Here is a 22,010-nt window from a genome sequence, read left to right as displayed (position 1 = left end):
CTCTAAGAAGAGGCCAACCTTACTCAAAGAAAATGTATTTACTTATATATATGAATATATATATTAGAGGTGGGCATAGATTATTTTTTTAAATCTAGATTAATCTCATTGTAATCCTGAAATTAATCTAGATTGATCTAGATTAAAATGGCTCATTTGAATTCTGCCCAAGGCATTCAGAAAATGTGTGCTACCCAAATAATGACTAAAAGTAAGTCTTTGAGAATAGTTCACCTCGCGTAGGGATGTGAATTTCTGCCAAAACTGCCATTCGACAATAGAGGAGCAAAAGTCGAATATTGTTCGAAAAAAACCCCCCGCACATTCACAATGACAGAAAGGGAGGCCAATTTCATATTTAGCGATTTGTCATCAAACAAACTGTTTATTAATTGAACAAGTAACATGTTTTTGTCGTTTTTTTTTTTACATTGTAGGCTAATTAGAAGAAGAAAAAAACAATAAGCACGACGTATAGGCTACAGTCCGTTTTTGCATCGCCAAACCAGATGCTCGTTAGATCAAAAAATAATGTCATATGTCATAATGATTTTATGTGAACCTGCCTTTACTGGCAATAGCCTCCTCCTTTTTAAACAAATTAGTTTTCAATCCATGTAAACTATTCGTGTGACTATGCCCCTGCGCAATACACACTCATTACCGCGGGATGGCGGGTGTTCATTTCATAAACTGTACACAATGGTAGCTTATTTAACCTGTTAACCTTTGCCAAAGAGCCGACGCTCTGAAGCGTTTTTTGTAGCCTATAAATTAATGTACAGGTCCTTCTCAAAAAATTTGCATATTGTGATAAAGTTCATTATTTTCCATAATGTAATGATAAAAATTAAACTTTCATATATTTTAGATTCATTGCACACCAACTGAAATATTTCAGGTCTTTTATTGTTTTAATACTGATGATTTTGGCATAAAGCTCATGAAAACCCAAAATTCCTATTTTAAAAAATTAGCATATCATGAAAAGGGTCTCTAAACGAGCTATTAACCTAATCATCTGAATCAACTAATTAACTATAAACACCTGCAAAAGATTCCTGAGGCTTTTAAAAACTCCCAGCCTGTTTCATTACTCAAAACCGCAATCATGGGTAAGACTGCCGACCTGACTGCTGTCCAGAAGGCCATCACCATCTACTAAACTGTAGATCCACGGCCACTTCATCCAACGCTCTTGATGTTCTTAAATTTTCCTGTTACGACTCTGTGTCGAGTCTCAAGTGTGATTGAACGCACTTTAGACGATTCAGTCCGTGAAGAACTGAACAGATCATTCAGACTGATTCGCGAACCGATTTAGACCGATCTGCCAACCTGTTTGATGAAGTCTTTGAACAGAATCGACTCAAAAGAGTGATTCATTTGTAAATTGAGCATTGCTCATGCTCATACAAAGATACAGCGCGCTTGGAATAAACTCATTTAACAACATTTAATTGCATTAAAATAAAGTAACGAGAGGAACGTCGCCCAACGTAACATGTAAAAGTATACACCTTGTGTCCCTGACAGGGAAATACCCTGCTGCGCGATCTGTGACAGTAAGCGCGGCGTCAATTATGTCAAATATACTAGGCTACACATGGAATTGCGCGAAAATATAACGAGATTCGAAAAAGCTATTTTATGATATAATGTCCCCAACTAAGCAAACCAAAAGTCAATGGCGACAAAGGGGAAGAAAGGCGAAAAGGCAACAGTGGAGAACACTACAGATCCCCCACTATATTAAAATTGAGCAAAACACATTAAATAACACTTAATTTTAACATTTGCTCTCCTTTAACAGTCAGAAGCAAAGCATGCTGGGAATTAGAAATCTGCTGTAACTCATTCTGTGAACATAGTATATGTGTGTAAATGCATTCACATGTATATGGGAACACGTATGTGCAATACAGGTCCTTCTCAAAAAATTAGCATATTGTGATGAAGTTCATTATTTTCCATAATGTATGATAAAAATTAAACTTTCATATATTTTAGATTCATTGCACACCAACAGAAATATTTCAGGTCTTTTATTGTTTTAATACTGATGATTTTGGCATACAGCTCATGAAAACCCCAAATTCCTATCTCAAAAAATTAGCATATAATGAAAAGGGTCTCTAAACAAGCTATTAACCTAATCATCTGAATCAACTAATTAACTCTCGTGTAATGGACGCTTGTCTACGCTTGTCTCCAATGCTAAAGCCAAACATTGCAATACTTGGTCATAGTGCCAAGTAAACCGACCTTGGCTAAGAGCCACCTTACATCCTGTCAAAATGTGCCTTAATGTGGCAGGTGATGAACACAAAGGACAAGAGGGATCCTCTCCTACCCAGAGGTTTAGGTTCTCCGGTGATGGGAGAACATCATATGTTGACCTAATAAGGAAACTGATCCTACTCTTTTCCATTGACCAAAGGTCTTGCCAGCCCATTTTGCGTTGTTCTACACTCTCCCATCTCATCCACTCTCCCTGCTTGGCCTGGGAAATGGCCTTTATACATCTCATCCTCTCCTCCTGCTTTCGCACTTTGTTGACTACCAGCTTCCTCCTTTGAGCTGGGCCTGCCTTGTGCCATTTAGGAGGAGCTAAACTGAGCCCAAAACCCCCTCTTCCATGCTATACCTGTCCCATGATATCCCCAATTTGAAGGTCAGCCTTTGCCTCTACTACAGATTTCTTTGCTGACCACTTTCTACCAGTTTTTACCACAGAGGCTGCTTCCCTTACACATTTGTTGCGTGACTCTGCTAAAGTCATTTCCAGTCTGACCTTGGCACACTTAAACTCCTCGGTTAAAGCAGAGACTGGCAGCTGCAATACTCCTTTACTATAAAGTCCCACTCTGCTGAGGCAGCGTGGAACTCCCAACCATTTCCTTATGCATGAACTTATTAACGCTTCCAGCTTATCCACTGTTGTCAAAGAAACCTCGTACACAGTCAGTGGCCAAAGCAACCTTGGCAGTAGGCCAAACTGAAAGCACCAGAGTTTTAGTTTGCCTGGTAGAGCACAGCTGTTTATGCTCTTCAACCCTTCCACTGCTTGTCGTCTAACTTCTCCCACTCGAACTGTGTCCTTTAGATCCCCATCGTACCATCTCTCAAGACTCTTCACTGCCTTCTCAGAAACTGTTGGTATTGCCTCACCATTAATGAAGAATGTTTTATCTACTACCTTTCCTTTAACTATTGAGATGCTCCTTAATTTAGAGGGCTTAAATTGCATTCGTGCCCATTCGAGATTATCTGTTAACTTCCCCAATAACCAATTAGTGCAGGCTACTGTTGTAGTCATGGTTGTCATGTCATCCATGTATGCTCTGATTGGTGGTAGTCGCATCCCAGAAGCCAAGCGCTCTCCTCCTACTACCCATCTTGATGCCCTAATGATAACTTCCATTGCCATGGTAAAAGCCAGTGGAGAAATGGTGCATCCTGCCATTATTCCAACCTCTAAGCATTGCCATGCGGTGCTGAATTTTGGAGTTGAGAAACTAAATTGCAAATCTCCAAAATAGGCTTTCATTAAATTTGTTATTGACATTGGTACTCTAAAAAAATCAAATGCTGCCCAAAGAAGCTCATGTCGCACTGAACCATATGCATTAGCCAAATCCCGGAATGTCACATGGAGCTCCTTCCTCTCCTTTTTAGCTGATTGAATTTGTTGCCAGATATCATTGATGTGTTCTAAGCATCCTGAGAACCCTGGAATGCCCGCTTTTTGAACTGAAGTGTCAAAGCCATTGTTTAATAGGTAGGTTGACCATATCTGCGCATCTGAAATAGGACGAAACTGACTGATGCATGTAGCATCTTTTTCTTTAGGTATAAAGACTCCACCTGCTCGGCGCCATGCTCTAGGTACAACCTGCTTTTCCCATGCCACTTTTATCAATTTCAACAGAATTCGTAGAACTCCTGAAGCACTCTTGTACACTCTGTACAGAACTCAATTTGGGCCCTGGAGATGTGAAGGCCCTTTCTCAACACCTACTCTATCTCTTTCCACTTAGGTGCACAGACCTCCATTTGGTGTTCTGGTGGATTGATAGGTGGGATATCTGACGGAATTGACATAGGCTCATACCTTTTTGCATCTGTATGCGTTTCCTCCAAATATCTCTCTAGCTCAACCCTAGATGCTTTTAAAGTGCCATTCTTCTCACTGGTGAATAACTTCTTTACGAATTTGAATGGGTCTTTATAGAAATTAGCCCTCGCACGCTCCTTCTTTTTGTAGCATTTCCGTAGGCGCTCAGCTCTGCGTAATGTTGCAAGCTTATCTTGTATGGCCCTTTGTAAGAGATTGAGTCCCTCCTTCTGACTTTGTTCTGCTTTTTTCCATTGCTTCCTCAGCTGTCTCCTTTCTCTAACTAACCCTTCAATTTTCAATTTTCGTAAGAAGTACTGATCAATGCGAGGCCCTTGTCCCTTCTTCCTCAAGCATTTCATTTTCCCTTGATGAATCTTCAACCCCCTGACCGTTGTCGCGTTGCTCCAGCCACAGACACAAGCTTGGAGTTCAATATCTTTGCTAACTGCAGAACCTGAACTATTCTTTTGTGAAGTACTCTCCATACTACTATCCGTTTCCATTCCAACGTCGTTAAGCATGTTGTCCAACATTGGGTCATCTTCCGCCCCTGCTCTCGCAGACTCTAGGGGTATTTTTCTCTTTAATTTCTCAAAGCCTTGGGCGGGTGTCTCCAGCATCCTGTAAACACAGAGCTGGATACTGCCGACAAGGGTAACAAACCCTTACCAGCCCCATTGGGGTCTCTTTCCTCCTTTCAGCTGTCTCTCCACAAGGTCTTTTCCTTGTTGCCAGCAGCACTATTCACTGCAGTCACTGGACGTATCCAGATCTTCATGATTTCCATTACACGAGAGTAGATGTTAACTTCATGCTGATTTGTACTCGGCTTTCGCCGGAAATGTATTATGTAATATATCGCATTATATTTTGCAGTATATTCCCATATATTTTTGTTCCGGGAGGGCAGGTCGTTCCAAACTTCTTCCATTTAAGAATTAATGGAGGCCACTCTGCCCTTGGGAACCGTTGGTGCAAAATAAACACTTTTGTAGTCTTCCCCAAATCTGTGCCTTGATACAATCCTGTCTCTGAGCTCTGCAGGCAGTTTCTTTGACATCATTGCATGTTTTTTTCAATGGTTAGACCTTTGAAAGGTGTAGACTCAATTAATATGATGTATATACCTGTAAAATTAATTAAGCTATTGTAAAAAAAAAACATACCTTTTTTACCACAAGGTGTCGCTGTCCTGGAATACCTTTAATCTATTGGGCCAAAGATCTGCGACGCTAAACTTTCAGTTTCATTTGTAGAGATACTCCTCTGCGCCGGGCCATAACTGTGTAGATGTGTGTTTCACTAGTGCCGTCATATCTGGATTTAACTTCATATAGCCTATAACACACTCACACTTATTTTTTTACCATTTTGGGAGAAGTAAAATGTACATGCAGTATGTGGTTTCAACTGCACCAGACACGAAGGTGTGCCGGCCATGTTGCAATGTCAGCGTGTCGTCACTCACAGTATGATGTCATTGATGCCACGACATTGCGCAGCTTCTAATAAGGCATCTGTGTGTGTGTGTGTGTGTGTGTGTATATATGTATATATATATATATATATATATATATATATATATATATATATAATACAGGTCCTTAGCATATTGTGATAAAGTTCATTATTTTCCGTAATGTAATGTTAAAAATTAAACTTTCATATATTTTAGATTCATTGGACACCAACTGAAATATTTCAGGTCTTTTATTCTTTTAATACGGATGATTTTGGCATACAGCTCATGAAAACCCAAAATTCCTATCTCAAAAAATTAGCATTTCACAGGGATTAAAGTTCTCCGTCGCTACGACGGATTTCCGTCAATTGCAGCGAGTCTATGACGGATTTCCATCAATTGCAGGGTTCCCGTCTGTCCTTATGTTCCTTAATGTCCTAAATTCACTTTTCATAATTTAAGGCCGTAAATAGGCTTTCATTTCTCAAATAGTGTGATAAATGTCTTAATTTTAGTTTGAATAGGTCTTAAATTAAGGAAAGACGAGGTGTATTCACCCTGTTGAGGGGGATGTGATAAAGCCTGGATTGAGTTCCTCTCTCCACTCTAAGCATTCTGTAATCACTTCGCTTATGGTCCAGTCCGGGTTTTCAATTCCCGCTCACGGAAAAACTGCTCCGTGTTCACTCAATTAATCTTTTTGGATAAGTGCATGTCAGGCTACAGCTGGTTTGCTGCGGTAAGAATCCGAGCCCTATTGTTCCCAGCGCCCCCCGCAGCTTTGGTCTGGTTTCACACTCAACTTGATTCTATCCAACCCTGGTTCGTTTGCGTTCATATTACATCATCGAAACGTGCACGGCGCATGATAGAAAACAGAACGCGGGTCAATATTGGCAGTTTCCCAATACCAAGTACGCAAACTTCGGACTTGCCAAGTTCGACTCGGGAGAACAATTCCCGAGGACGCGAGTCCGGTTATTCTGCAAACAGAACAGTGCGTTCTTGATCGTGTCACTCAGCACGCTCTGGCTGCCCCGTTTATCTTTATGTATAATTTATATTTATATTTTCCGGCTTTATGTAAGATTGTGGAGAAGGACCGATTCCAGACCTTGGGGACCTGTGGAAGCAGTGGACTGAGTCTGGAGTAGAAACATCCAGAGCCACCGTGCACAGGCGTGTGCAGGAAATGGGCTACAGGTGCCACATTCCCCAGGTCAAGCCACTTTTGAACCAGAAACAGCGGCAGAAGCGCCTGACCTGGGCTACAGAGAAGCAGCACTGGACTTCAGGCATTTTGGCATTTCCTTCTCCCCAGTCTTCCTCCAGACTCTGGCACCTTGATTTCCGAATGACGTGCAAAATTTGCTTTCATCCGAAAAAAGTACTTTGGACCACTGAGCAACAGTCCAGGTCAGGAGCTTCTGCCGCTGTTTCTGGTTCAAAAGTGGCTTGACCTGGTCTGGAATCGGTCCTTCTCCACAATCTTCCTCAGGGTCCGGTCACCTCTTCTCGTCGTGCAGCGTTTTTTGCCACACTTTTTCCTTCCCACAGACTTCCCACTGAGGTGCCTTGATACAGCACTCTGGGAACAGCCTATTTGTTCAGAAATTTCTTTCTGTGTCTTACCCTCTTGCTTGAGGGTGTCAATGATGGCCTTCTGGAAAGCAGTCAGGTCGGCAGTCTTACCCATGATTGCGGTTTTGAGTAATGAAACAGGCTGGTAGTTTTTAAAAGCCTCAGGAATGTTTTGCAGGTGTTTAGAGTTAATTAGTTGATTCAGATGATTAGGTTAATAGCTCGTTTAGAGACCCTTTTCATGATATGCTAATTTTTTTAGATAGGAATTTTGGGTTTTCATGAGCTGTATGCCAAAATCATCAGTATTAAAACAATAAAAGACCTGAAATATTTCAGTTGGTGTGCAATGAATCTAAAATATATGAAAGTTTAATTTGTATCATTACATTATGGAAAATAATGAACTTTATCACAATATGCTAATTTTTTTGAGAAGGACCTGTGTGTATATATATATATATATGTTTCAACAACCAGATGCATTTACACTTGTCCAGTTTCGTTTGGGATGCGTCCCGTACATGAGTGGTTTGAGCGATCGGATTTAAATCAATCTCGAAAGCATTTCAGAGGGCATTTACACCTATTTTTTTTCACAATCAAATAGCTATCCAATCCGAGAAAGCGCATTTAGTCAAGGTGTAAACAGGCCCTGTGGGGAAAAAAGGATGTTCTGAAGAGCGCAGTGAATTCACGTGGTACTTTTATAGGATGCAACCTTTTCAATAAGCCAGGTTGTGAAATTTCATCTCTGCTAGATATTCCACGAATAACTGTAAGTGGTATTATTGGAAAGTGGAAGAATTTAGGAACAGCATCAACTTCTGAAGTGGAAGACCATGTAAAGTCACGGAGCGGTTCACTGAGTGCTGAAGCGCGTGGTGCGTAAAACTCAGCAACACTCTGCTGATTCCATAGCTGAAGAGATCCAAACTTCCATTGGCATTAATATCAGCTAAACAAAAAAAAAACTGTGCAATGGGAGCTTCATGGCATGGGTTTCCATGGCCAAGCCTCACGTCACTAAGTGCAATGCCATGTGTCGGATAGTGACAGCACGTAAAGCACATCGCCACTGGACTCTGGAGCAGTGGAAACGTGTTCTGTGGAGTGATGAATCATCCTTCTCTCTTTGGCAGTCTGATGGGTGAGTCTGGGTTTGTCAGGAGAACGTTACCTGTCTGACTGCATTGTGCCATCTGTGAAGTTTGGTGGAGGGGGGATTATGATGTGGGGTGGTTTTTCAGGTTTTGGGCTTGCCCCCTTAGTTCCAGTGAGGGGACATCTTAATCCTTCAGCATACCAAGACATTTTGGACAATACTATGTTTCCAACTTTGTGAGAACAGTTTTGGGATGGGCCTTTTCTATTCCAGCATGACCATAAAGCAAGATCCATAAAGACATGTTTGGATGAGTTTGGAGTGAAAGAACTTGACTGGCTTGATTGAACTTGAAAGCACTGACTTAACCCCATCCAACACCTTTGGGATGAACTAGAATGGAGATTGGTGAAAATCACATGTACTGTCTATAAGAGTTAGAAAAAGAACCACAGCATGAATATTTTGGAAGTGAAGTCTTGGAAGGTGAATGTGGAGTTTTTAACTTTTAATGTTTTAAGTTGAAATATTCACAGCTTAAAAATACAACCATCCACAGTGAATTTCAGCCCCTCCAAATGCAAACCCTGAAAATGCAATGCATTCAAATGCAAGCACTTTTATTGCAATGCATATTTTTTTAATTAGTGCATTTTTTAAAAGTACTTCAATCTGACATGCTTTTTTTATTTCAAAGAAATTTGTCATTAATATTATTCCAAAAAGTAAATTAATGAAAAATTTCATTAAAATCGTAGTGGTTTAGAAATTGTGTCTAGTGATATCTAATGGGGTCTGATGATGGTCCAGTAGAAACTCCAGCACAATCAACAGATTCAGAACACTTGTGACAGACATCATCACTACCTGCACCTCACAGCGATTGTCTTCTGCTCTGCCTTTTTCTCTGGCTGTGCGTGTTCACTGACAGCGGAGCAGAGCGGTTGTTTTCAATTGTTTGCTGACAAAACATCAGAGAAATTGATCGGGAGATAATTACCCCCCTCCATCCCCAGCTCCTCCTCTCATCCATTCAGGACTTGGCCTTCTGATATTCCTTTTCAAATCACTCATTTTTATGGAATTATGTTGTACATTAAATTATTGAAAATTGATGATATCTGCAATACATTTATGTTGGTTCTGATCTGATTACTCTAAGGGGGTTTTATCGCTGGAGTTCTTGCCCAGAACAGAACCATAACCGCCAATCCAAACTGTATGCTAACTGTCAATCCCCTTTGACGATAGTGGTCCTGAAAGAACTATAGTTTTTGTTTGATATTTTTAGTCTGTACATTTCCTATACTTCCATTTGTATTATATTATACAGGGTGTCCGCGGGTCCTTAAAAAGTCTTAAAAAGTCTTAAATTAGATTTTAAAAATGTAAGGCCATAAAAAGTCTTAAAAAGTCTTATTTTTACTTATGAAAGGTCTTAAATTTTCGATGACAATTTGACTTAGACATATCTAGATGTTTTCCAAAGTAAAACTATCTAATTAGCATACTTTTTTAATTATTATTCGTTCTTTGTGGATTTGCTTGTTCATGTGACATTTCGAGGCACATTCGCGCCAGCATTACGTCTGTCTCCTGCACGCGAAACAGCAGGAGAGGAGAAGAAAGCTGGTTAATTTCAGTTCAATTGTAAGTTCATTCTTTATGTGCGTAGTGGTGTGCGATGTGTATTGTCTATTATGATATTGTAATCATTGTTTTACTTTAACTATGTATGAGCGCGCACTGCGAGCTGACATCGCATTTGTCTCTCATGCTTGCTTTCACTGCGTGATGTGTCAGTGTGCAGTTATAGGTATGTTTCCTAATAGACGTATAAAGTTTTTGTATTTTATATATCATATGTTGTTATCATACAATATTACATCAGCAAAGAGGGCTGTTTTCCCGTGCACAATAGCAAATATGATATTTATTTTATATAACAGTTAAATTAGCATTGTGAATTTTATAAACCATATTGTCAATATTGTTTGTTTTCCCTTTATTTCGCTGACGCGAATTTCAAAATGAAACTGTTGCAGAGTCTCAATGCAAAAGACAGTGATGATTTCTTGACTGAAATCTGCGTTTTGAACGATTCATTTTAACGATTCAATGAACAATCACTTGCACTTCCTGAATGAATCATCCGTTTGAACAAATCGGTTGAATGAATGACTCCCTGAGACTGATTTGCTGCCGCCTACTGGCGGGTTTAGTTTCACATTTAAAGTACCCTGTAATTAAAATGTTACAATTAGAAATCAGTTCATATTTTAATATTGAATTAACAATTGAAGAATTGAAAGAATTGAATATCTCATAGCTTTATTTATGCAATTGTAAATGGAGTATAAATATATGAATGCCAGTTCTGATACTTCTGTGTCTCCTCTGCACTGAAAAGATGGATTTTGATTTAATTTAACTGGTAACATTGGTTTTGTGTTATTATTCTAATATAATTTAATTTGATTGTTAGAATTTGACATAATTTTTTTTTTCAATTTAAGGTTGCAAATATTGCCCTTTAATAAAAAAAAAATATTTATTTCACTGCTGTGAACTGACCACTGCATAGAACATGAAAAATATGAGTATCTTTGTGAGTCAGCTGTCAACAACAGGCCTAAACCAGCCATGGTACCAGTACACAAACACGATCAGTAAAATATAATCTAATTATCATCAACAAAACTTTGAAGATATTGAGACATATTTTTGTCAATATTGCACACCCCTAATGTAAGGTATTAATTTTGATTTCTTCAGGTCTTAAAAAGGTCTCAAAAAGCCTTAAATTTGACTTTAAAAAGTGTGCAGATACCCTGTTATAGTTGTAATGAATAAAAATGATTGTAAAATGTTGAAAAAGTAATAGAATATTAGATTTGTCCAAACTTTTGGATTGTGTAGGGTTTTTTTTTTTTTTTGGTTGGTTGGTTGGTTGAATAGAACTCGGGTATCCAGTAGGGGTGCCACGGTTCACAAAACCCACGGTTCGGTTCGTATCACGGTTTTCGGGTCACGGTTTTCAGTTCAGTACGGTTCTTGTTGTTATTTTTGCTTTTAATCTTTAACACTCCTGAAATTTGCTTCAGCATATGATATATAGCTTAATCATCCACAATTTAGGATACAGTTTTAAAAAAATTATATGTAATCATGCACAAACTGAATTTGACTTGACTTTAAGCACATTATTGGGACCATCTCTGAGAAAAGCTAGGTGAGCTTTTGATACAGCAAGAGAGAAGACATTGATTACATGCTTTTGGTTTATTTGGCTAAAAAAGGAAAATGTGTATTGCTATCTCTACAGGAACTTGTGCTTTTTTAGCACACAAAGATAGAAATTAACTAGCATTTATCAAACTGCCAACTTCAGTGTAGTTCTTACAAAAAATGTATCTTTTAAAAGAAAAAGAGAGGAATATTATACCGCGGCTCAAGTACCTTCATCAGCTGGCGAAATCCTTCACACTCAATCACACTGTACGGTTGCATATCTTTTGCTATAAACCTCCCCAATGCTTTATGGCTATTGCCCTGTCCGACATATCACTGAGAGGTTGTTTAAATGCTGCGGACAGTAGGCCTATAGTTGTTTCCTAAATGGCTCTCTCCTGCTTATGCTTAGTCGCAGTTCTATCTATTGTTTTATTTCCGTTGTCGTCATAGGTAACATGAAATCCAAAATGTTCCCTTACACCGGACTTACGATGCTGGCGCATCCTCCAACTCCGGACAGCCTTCCTTATCTCTCCCACTTGCCATTTCTACACGTGACGTTACCTGCAGCACTCTGTACTCCACTTTTGCGGTCTTTATGATGTCCACACACCTCTTATTTTGCGCAAAAAGCAGTGAAAGCTTGTGCTCATTGCACATACGTCGAACCGTGCGATGATGCACACATGCTCCGAACCGAGACAAGTGAACCGAACGGTTCTGATGTTTTTTCATGTACCGTGCTTATATTTAGTATCCAGGTAATCAACATCTAATCAAACCAAGAGTCAGAACAGTGTGAAGGAAGATCTGTATAGACATGTATAGAGTAACCATTGTTCCCTTTTATGCTTTTCTTTATCATTTCCTCCCCTTTTTTAGTAATTAAACATGGGGATCTCAAATGTTTTGTTTTTGTGTGTTTTAGGGTGGTGAGGTGCAAGACAGCTCTGAGCTCATCGGCCCAGCCGACCCCTTATCTGATTTCCTAGCTGACAGTCTCTTAGATAGCAGCTCTGAAGGTAAGTTTTTCATCAAACTTGCTTCTTTAAATTAGACACACATAAAATATTTTCCACACCCAATAGAGTCAGCATGAATCGACAGTATTTAAAAAAAAAAGACCCTAAATGCATTTCAACATAGCATAAAACACCTGCAAAAAAACTGTTATCTGGAAGCCACAGTTTTAAAAATTCTGTGTTTGAAATGAACTTTTTCACTAACCAGCCAAAATTAAGTTACCTGCCATTCAGAACTTCTACTAGCCAAAATAAAATATCGGAAATAAACCAGATTATTAAAATTACTGCTTCTACTTATTGGTAAATCTGATTCTGAATTATTGAATGGCTTTCAGTTTTACGACGGTCAACCATTGTTTGCGGATACCATTTAAATAAAATGTAAGTTAAAAAAATAAATCTCTCCTTTATTGACATTAAATAAAAAAGCTCACTCCAGTGAAAAAGTTAGTTTTTTCAGTTTAGGATATTTTTGTTCTGTTCATAACAAAAACATAACATAGCAAGCAATTTCATGACTCTACACTGCCTCAGAAAATGGTCAAATTTATTTATTTTTTTCTCGTTTTTTTTTTTTTTTAGTTCCCAAAAATATCAGTTGTGTGGATGATTTACTAGTGGCCTACCCATCTAAACATGAGCGTAAGTGAGATGATCCTGAATGTGTAAATAATTGAGTCACAAAGCCAAAACTTCAGTAGTCTGTACCAGGGCTCGCAAAATTTCAAAATCGCTGGTAGCCCTTCGGGCAGGCACTCTTCAGATTTTGGTAGCCCGAAATTAATTTTACTAGCCTAAATAAAAAAAACTATTTTTAATGTAGAAAATTGGTTAGAAGTCAAAACATCAATCACAAACTTTTACAAAACACAAATATCAACAAGTAAGCAGGTCCCTTGTTTTAAAGTCTGACAACAGTAAAAGTGTTAATTTTCTGATGGAATAATTCACAAATTGAAGTGTAGCAATAAATTATAATAATAACAATACCAGACATTTTTGAGGCAAGTAAATGGTGCTTTAATTATTTTATGCTGTTAGAATATATTCTGGTCAAGTCACCTTTAGCGCTTTTTACAATACAGATTTGTTTAATTCAAAGCAGCTTCACAGTGGTAGTGTGTTAGCACATGGATTCAAACATTCTGACACGCAAAGTAAAGCATTCATGTTAAAGTGGAGCTTTAATTTTTTTTGTGCATATAGCCTATAGGTGTAATTTATGGGTGGGACATGTCCCCACCACTTATTCTCAGGGTCGATATTGTCCTCCACCACTTTTTGAAAGATTTCGAGGCACTGATGTACGTAATACAAATAAATAAAACACCTCCAGTTAAATAGCAGAGCATTAATTTAGTTCGTTATTAAATAAGAGACAATCTAGCACTAAAATGTGTTGTTTTTGAACTCAAGCTGAGTGCTCGTTTGCCGCAGCGATCAGTTGCATGGATACAGTGTTCTCTTGTGGCTCGCGCACAGTCTCGGGCGCGCACTTCAATCTTTCGCCATTGCGGAGTCTCTATTCATTCCGGTGAAATCACAAAACAAAATCCACACAAACGTGTCCCTGCTTGATCCCCCGCTCCCGCCCCCCTTCCTCTCTCGCCGCCACTGAGTTGCAAATGCACAAGTTAGTTTTGCATCTAATATATACAATGAATATATCGCGAAGAGTAGCAAAAGTCAAGGCGCGAAATTTGAAATTACAGTGACAGATTTGAGAAGTTGCAAGTGCCTACTTGAGATTGTACTGTGAGTGTGAATGTAAGAATAAGTGCAAATATGTTACAAGTTTGTGTCTGTCATTGTATTTTTGTGAATGGCATTTAACACATTTGTGACTGCTTGTCTGCAGCTTCAAATTCAGAATACAGGTTTGTGACTATTGTCTGCGAGTGCAAATTTCAACATTCAACTTCAGGTTTTTATTTTACAGGTTTTCACATTGGAGCTGTGAGTGTACATTTTAGCGTACAAGTACAAATATTTATTGTACAAGTTTTCAAATTCACATCTAGATGCTCTCGAGTTTTGCTACTCTTTTACTTTCATAACGCTGCGGATAAATCAGCATGATCAAAAACTTGCGCAGTCATAATGTGAATAAAGGGAGCAATTTGATTACACTATTTCAGATAGCCTGTCGGGCAGGCAGGTTATGCATTTTGGTAGCCCGACTGGAAAACACAATAGCCACTGGACGTCGGGGCTAGCGATTTTGCGAGCCCTGAATACTAGTAAAAATGTCATGATTCTCTGTAAAACTATTTTATTTAACTATGTGAAAAAAAAGAATAAAGAAATAAAGAAATAGAATTAGCTAATTATTAATGCTTAAAATATAAGTAATGTAGCCTATTAGTCTAAGTTTGTTACATCAGATTTTTTTGTTGTATCTTTTGCTATCATCAGTCAGTTTTAAATGAGAGTAAAAATTGCCATTGAAAAAGTACTTTATGAATTTTGATACTGCATGGTGGTGAGAATGTGAGATGGCTTAGTGCGATCATCAAATTGCAACGGTTGTGATGCAATTATATAAATATAATATTGTTTCATAGTACTGTAACAGTGTGTTTTTTAATTTTCAATTCACATTAAATGCTACTCTGCAAGTTCTGTGTTTGAGTCACTTATAATTTGCATTTGTGAACGCAACATTTGTCATGAGAATCGTTTGAAAAATCAGTTGTTGTCAACAAAGGGAAGTGATAAGGTCTCCCTGCAGTTTTCCATCAAAATAAAAGCTGAAAAAATGATTTAACGTTTGAAAACAAAAAAATACCATAAATGTTACTATTGTAATTTCTATTGTTTTGTAAAATGAAATTAAACTAAAATAATAATAGTCAGAATAGTTATCATTAATAACAATGTTATTAAGTCTGATAATATAACTTATATTGTATTATACTGTAATATTATATCATGATGATTATACCCATGGGCGCTCTGTTCACTTTTCAGAGCGCCGTCAGTCAAATCCATTCCACTTGAGTAATGCCCTAATAAATAATTAAACTCCATTCCGCGTTTTAGCTACAGCGTTGATTTCCACGCTGCTGCTCAAATCCATTCCACTTGACTCATTCAGAGTCCCACCAAACACTTACTTTTCAGGCTAGACGAGCCACTGCGCATGTGCTGAACCGGAGATTCTAACATGACTTTACTAATCAGCGATTGGCTCTTTTACTTAGAAGGCAAAACAGTTTCTCCCATTCATAAGTGAACTGTCTTTCTAGTCTTTGATATCTAACAAAGGTGGGTCTGGCTGTTTGCTCACATACTATCACAAAACAATAGGGCTGTCACGGTTCTCCAAATCCTCGATTCGATTACATTTTCGATTCTAAGGTCACGGTTCAATTCGATTCTCGATTTTTACTTTTTTTTTTTTTTAAGCACAGGTTGCTGTTGCTCCTAAAAAGCTGACATCAGTTAATCGCAATCTCACACATCTCTGTTATTATCAATGAAGCTGACTGCACAATGAATCTTTCATAATATATAGCCTACACTTTGTTTGTTATAATTAGAGGATTTACCAGCTTACAGAATTCAGCACTGAACAAAAAGTCTGTTTTGAGCGGTGAGGAGAGTCTATCTTAAATGCTTCTGATTGGCCATTGCGTTCAAGAAATCAACACATATGTCTGTGATTGGCTAAATCGCTCAACGCTGCAAACATGTTATAAATAGAATCTCTGGCCTGTAAATCGTTTCTATTTTGTTTGTTGTTCTGGTTGCTTTTCTGCAACAGATAAATACAAATTTATTAGTTTTTATGTTTTATTCATAGATATTTCTAGTTTGCGGGAGTCTGCGAATCGTTTTATTCTCCCGCACACACAGAGTGAGTGCATTACCGCCCGCGCTCGCACTCGGCCATCAAATCTAGTCCCGCGCCGCACTCTATTGCGTTGGGAGTGCACGTCTATTGATCAAGAGCCCGGCCCGAGGATAGTGACGGGAAATATCGGCCCGGGTCGGGCCAAGTTCGGGCTCGGGCATAGAATCTAAGTCAGAGGAATCACAGCCTTTCAACACGTGTGTATTTTTCCCCGCGCTGTGATGAGTCGCTCATGAACGATCCGTTCATTGCCTCTGTCATGCGACAAATGAACAAAAGACTCGGAAGGTCAAGTAATTATTAATGATCCCTGTAAATTATTTTTGACTGCATTATAATGATTTCTTAATTCAGAATATGATCAAGATTGCGTAGGTGGATGTGTTCGGGGAATTTGCCTGTTAAAAGTATAACATTTAAAGCCCCTGAAATGACTAGAAAAAAGATTAGTTAATTTTGATGAACGAGACTGAACAATAGAGTCAGTAAAACGATCCGAACTTTCCATCACGGGGGGGGGGCGTGGCAGTATCGACGATTCCATTTTTTATTTCGATTTTTGAGATTGTGAATTAATTTCGATCGATTTCGAAAGCCATAATAACGGCTACGATGACCTAGGAAAGATCAAAATCATGTTTATACATTTCTTAAGGGGTTATACTTATAGAAAATATAAGATTGCAGAGTCTATTCCTCTTTCTTTATCAGAATTCAAGTGGGAGCTATTCCTTTTGGGGGTCATAAAGTTTTATGACCTAGCAAGAGGGAGAGTTACAGAAGATGATCCTGTTAAGTAATCTTTCTTTAGAAATACACTTAAGATTTGAAGTTACAGACCAGTCTCCAATTACATCTATAGAATAAGACAAAACTAATTAGATATGCATGCATACAGGAAGGTTAGATACAATTCTGTGTTATATACATTAAGGACATTCCTATCCTAAGTTGCACACAAAGGACGTTTGTGTGCGGGTATGTGTGGATATCCTTATTTTCAGCATCTGTCCATCCGTGGTGTGTACCACGTGAGGGTTTCGAGAACAACGGGGACCTGTTTCTTGATTGCGCAATGTGTCATAAATGGAGTTAATCAATGACCTGCTGGCAGACATTGGGGCACCATTTCACATGATTCAAGGTTTTGTGAATTAAACATATATGTGTTCATATTTGTTCAGTAGTGAAAGGAAAACAGGATTCGGTCAGTCGCTACACTGCTGAACGGTGGTAGAAAAGACGATCACATCGTCCAGGTACAGTAGAACGGACTGGTATCTGCAATCGCCGAACATACGCTCCATCAAACGCTGGAACGTTCCAGGTGCATTACACAGTCCGAAGGCCATTCTCTTAAACTCAAACAGGCCAAAAGGTGTACAGAAGGCAGTCTTTGATTTATCCTGCTCCACCATTGGAACCTGATTGTATCCACTTGCAAGGTCCAAGGTGGAAAACCATTTCGCGCCCCAAAGTGCATTAAATGATTCTTCTATACGAGGAAGGGGATATGCGTCACGTAGGCATGTGCCGGTATCAAATTTTCATGCTGCGATTAATTGATTGAGCTTTTATCACGGTATACGGTATTATCACGATATTTTAATTGCACAAGAGAAACAGACGGATTGGGGGTATCTAAAAAAAACTTGCATCACAATGTGTAATTGTGATTGTCAAAACATTAATTTTATTTTTTAGTGACAACATGTTATAATGTTTACATGGTACAGTTACTGAGGCTACTGTTTGTATTATTGCTTAACACAATTTTCATGATTTCAATTAAATTCTTGGATTTAATTTCAATCTTGATTCAATATTGACTCATTTGGATAAATATTAGGTAGGCTACAGTAGATAGCCTGCATTTAATTTTTTCTCAAGAAAAAATATATCTCACATAATGCTGTAAACATACAGAGAGAAATTAAATATAATGCATACAATATAAATATAATAATAATATAAATATAAAAATGTAATATGCCGTAATTTTCATTATAACAACAATTATATAATGACAAGTAAACATATATTAAAATATGTAATATAGTGCACATATTTAGCAAAATACTCCTCTCTATAGCTATTTTCTTATAGTCAACTAACATTAAATGGCTTTCCTGAGGTAAATGTAACGTTCTGTGACATAATTGTTCTCCTGCAGTGTTATTGACCTCTTTCCGTGGTTGAAAAACACTGATTGATCGAAAGTACGTATACCTTTCGGTGGGTTGTACTGTATCTTTAATAAAAAGTAACAGATGATCTGTTTACTTGAACTGAGGCGCGCGATCTGTCACGTCATTTACAAGCACCAAAACAGTATTTATTGTCTGAATTTCGTTATAAAACCTGAGAGCTGATATTTTTTTCATATCAAAAGTAACCTGCTCTGTCTAGTCTGTCGGTGTCAGTGTCCTCTTTGCTCCGCGATTTTTCTCTGCGTGAGAAAATGGATGTGTGGCGCGAGACCGTGTGAAAGTGTCAATTGCGTGAGTCTCAAGCTGAATGCGTGAGAGTTGGCAGCCATGCGGGGGATAAATAGTCGGCAGCGTTCCTCCTTCCGCCGTGCTTCTTTTCCATGTGAGGATTGTTTACATTAGACTAGAGTGCACACTGCATTCACACAGTGCTTATACATGTGATGTGGGGATCATTTACATCAAAGTGCGCACGTGTTTTGTGCAGCATATACGCATTGTTTTTTTAAGCGGTTGATGGAAAATAAGCTGATGCGCGTTCTAAAAATCAAAAATCTGATCTATTATTTTTCACGGTATTTCGAAGTCCCCGCGATAACAATATCGTGCATATTCATTACCGCGATTTATCGCATTACCGAATACCGGCACATGTCTAACGTCACGGCGGGCTTTTGCGTTTAACTGCCTGTAATCTACACAGAGGCGCAAACTCCCATCCTTCTTAGTCACCAAGACTATCGGAGAACAATATGGACTGCTACTTTCTCTGATGACTTTACTATCTAAGAGCTGTTGGATGTGTGCCTTCACTGTTTCATACTGGGAGGGTGGAATTCTACGGTATGGCTGCCGAACAGGAGCATTGTCCAACAGGGGAATCTCATGGCTGATTAAAGACGTGCATCCTAGGTCTCCCTCCCCTTGGGAAAATATGTTACTATACTGGACAAGGAGGGCCCTGGCCTCAGCAGCTTGTTGCTGGGTCAACCCCGGGAAGTCTGGCGCCGTGAACTCAGGGAAACTGCAGCACTTAACTACCCCCTGTGTTGAGACATAAGCCTGACACTGTTCCCATAAAGGGTCGACCGATATGGAAGCAGCGGTTCCTGTTGCAGCCGCAGCCACAACTTGTACAGTGCCAATAGGGTGGCGTGGGGGCAACCATACCTTTGTGTTACCAACGTTCACTACAGGGGCATATACAAAACCCTTTCTCGCCGGCACCAAGGTAGGGGACACCAATAGGCCTTCCGGCAACTGCTCCTCGTCAAAGCCCAGGGGCTCTAGCAAAAACGCTGCAGACTCAAGCTGGGGGCATCTAACCGGGACCATGGTTAGGGCTCCTGCCTCAAGACAGACTGCCCGTTTCCCATGGACTTTCACTTTGAACGGCTTCGGTGCATTTACAATGGCCTGGATCTGTTCACAGTGTCTCAATGCACGACGGGCTGCTGGTGCCGCCGATTTCACAGGAGGGAAGTGGAAGAGCTGTGAGCCATGTTGTTTAAAAAAGACCTGATAACATTCCCCAACTACATTCATTCCCAGTATCCCGGGTGTTATGAGCTTGCGGTCTTTAAGAGTGCTATTCTCTGGGTCTTTAACAATTAAAATCCCCCTCCCCGGAATGCATTGCCCCAATACCCCCACATCCAACTCTAGGTACCCAACATAGGGGATGTCTAAACCATTAGCGGCCTTAAGCCCAAGCCATCTACAATCTTTCTTTTGTAGATGATGGAAATGCACTCGAAAGAAACTCTCGGTGATGGTGGTCACCATTGACCCAGTGTCAATCAGGCAGGGAACTGTTACGTCTCCCATAGACACAGACAATACAGGACAATTTTTGACTAACTTATCGTATGATTGAGGATGAAATGAGCCATACACATCCCTTCCCAGCGTGTGGCTCTGCACACTGGAAGTTGCTAGTTTCCCGACTGGCTAAGGAGGTTGTCTGGGCCTGATGCTAGGTTAGGGGGGATATCAGGGGGCAACCGTGGAACTGACCTACTATTGTGGGTGGAGGGAGCTGCCTGGCAGTAGCGGGCTATATGGCCTGGTTGATCGCACTGCAGACAAATGGGCTGACCATTGGGGGCGTGTTTGTACCGCCCACCCCGGTGTGGTGGAGGGGCCTGTGGTCTACCACTAGGATGTCCTAACTGCCTTACGAGTATGTCCAACTGAGCTTGTTGCTTAAGGACCAAGTCTTTTAATTTAGCGAATTCTGATGACTGGGGGGCTGTAACGCAATGTGACACAACCTGAGCTTCACTGCTTACTCCTGGAGTATGGTAACTACGGTCTCGGTTGGACTGACCCTCCTGCACCCACCTTATAGCTTCCTTCCGTATGGCTAGAAGAGTCAACCCGCTATCTGCTCGTACAAATCTCTTGAGTTCTCTACGTAACATAGGATCAGAGACATTTTCACAGAACTGGTCTCGCAGAACAATATCAGGGTTTCTGATGGCACCTTCATTTGACTGTTTTACTGTATCCAACATTTCCATTAACGCATGAGAAAACTCAAACAAACTTTCATTGTCCTTCTGCTTTCTATTAAAGAAACGCTGTTGCCAGTACACATACGACTTAGCACAACCATACACTTCCCTTAAGACTTCCGCACAACCATACACTTCCCTTAAGACTTCAATTATCGACTCAGGGTTTTCACGTGTGGCTGCAGGACGGTACTTAACCTCATTCCGGGCTTCACCCTCTAAGTGATCAAACAATGCTTTGTCAAAATTAGACATATGCGTTGCCCGAATACAACTTTTGGCTTCTTCAATCCATTCTTCGACAGACAAAGACCCTGCAATTGCAGAGCCAGAAAACTTTGGGCACCGCCGCTCTCGAGGTATAAAGAGCGCTTGCTCCCGTCGAACAGGCTGGGTACTAGTAGCACTGCTACTAGCAGTGCCCGCTGTCCCACCCCCCGAAAGTCTCTCATTTTCAGCCTGGAACTGCGCCAAGCGTCGTCGCAGCTGCTGCAGCTCCACCGCAGACTCTTCTTCGTCACTCATATTGTTGCCAGCTGCTGTTCTCTATACACGTCTGCGTATTCTCTCTCACAGACACACCCCCCCACACACACACAGGTGCTGCTTAAGTAGACTAACCTAGCGACTCAAATGTTACCCTGCCGACTACGCCAGAATGTTGCCCCCCCGTAGGGCTATGGCGGTGCTAACTACGCCACCCCTTGAACAGGACTAGTAAGAGCAAGGGGACTCTATGTTGCAACAAAAAGCATGCACAGGCTTGGATTTACAAAGTAAAAAAATACAATCTTTATTTTTGTTTCAGTTAAAAATTTGTCGCTTTTGGTTATCAATAAATAACACGAACATACATCATTTGACATAGGGATAAGCCATAGGAGGGTTGGCCACCGGATTA

General features: G+C 39.8%; 1 protein-coding gene across 4 annotated transcripts in view; it reads left to right on the top strand.

Annotated features, from left to right (window-relative positions):
• Nucleotides 1-22,010, top strand: part of rps6kc1 (ribosomal protein S6 kinase polypeptide 1) — an 89,860-nt gene that overhangs the window by 3,997 nt on the left and 63,853 nt on the right. For 3 of the 4 annotated variants that reach the window (XR_013199944.1, XM_077220226.1, XM_077220227.1), the window contains one exon: nucleotides 12,431-12,524. Coding sequence is in view for 3 of the 4 variants with exons in the window: in XM_077220226.1 (XP_077076341.1) it covers nucleotides 12,431-12,524 (94 nt within the window). In the remaining variant the exon portion in view is untranslated. Of the gene's footprint in view, nucleotides 1-12,430; nucleotides 12,525-13,109; nucleotides 13,170-22,010 lie in introns of all 4 variants that reach the window. The other variant, XM_077220225.1, reaches the window with a different exon arrangement.

The sequence above is a fragment of the Siphateles boraxobius genome, unplaced genomic scaffold (genome assembly GCF_051911475.1).
Source record: "Siphateles boraxobius isolate OS27281-9 unplaced genomic scaffold, OSU_SipBor_1 8, whole genome shotgun sequence".
Classification (NCBI taxonomy): domain Eukaryota; kingdom Metazoa; phylum Chordata; class Actinopteri; order Cypriniformes; family Leuciscidae; genus Siphateles; species Siphateles boraxobius.
Note: the sequence above shows the minus strand (reverse complement) of the source record. Positions and strands in the feature narration are given on the sequence as shown.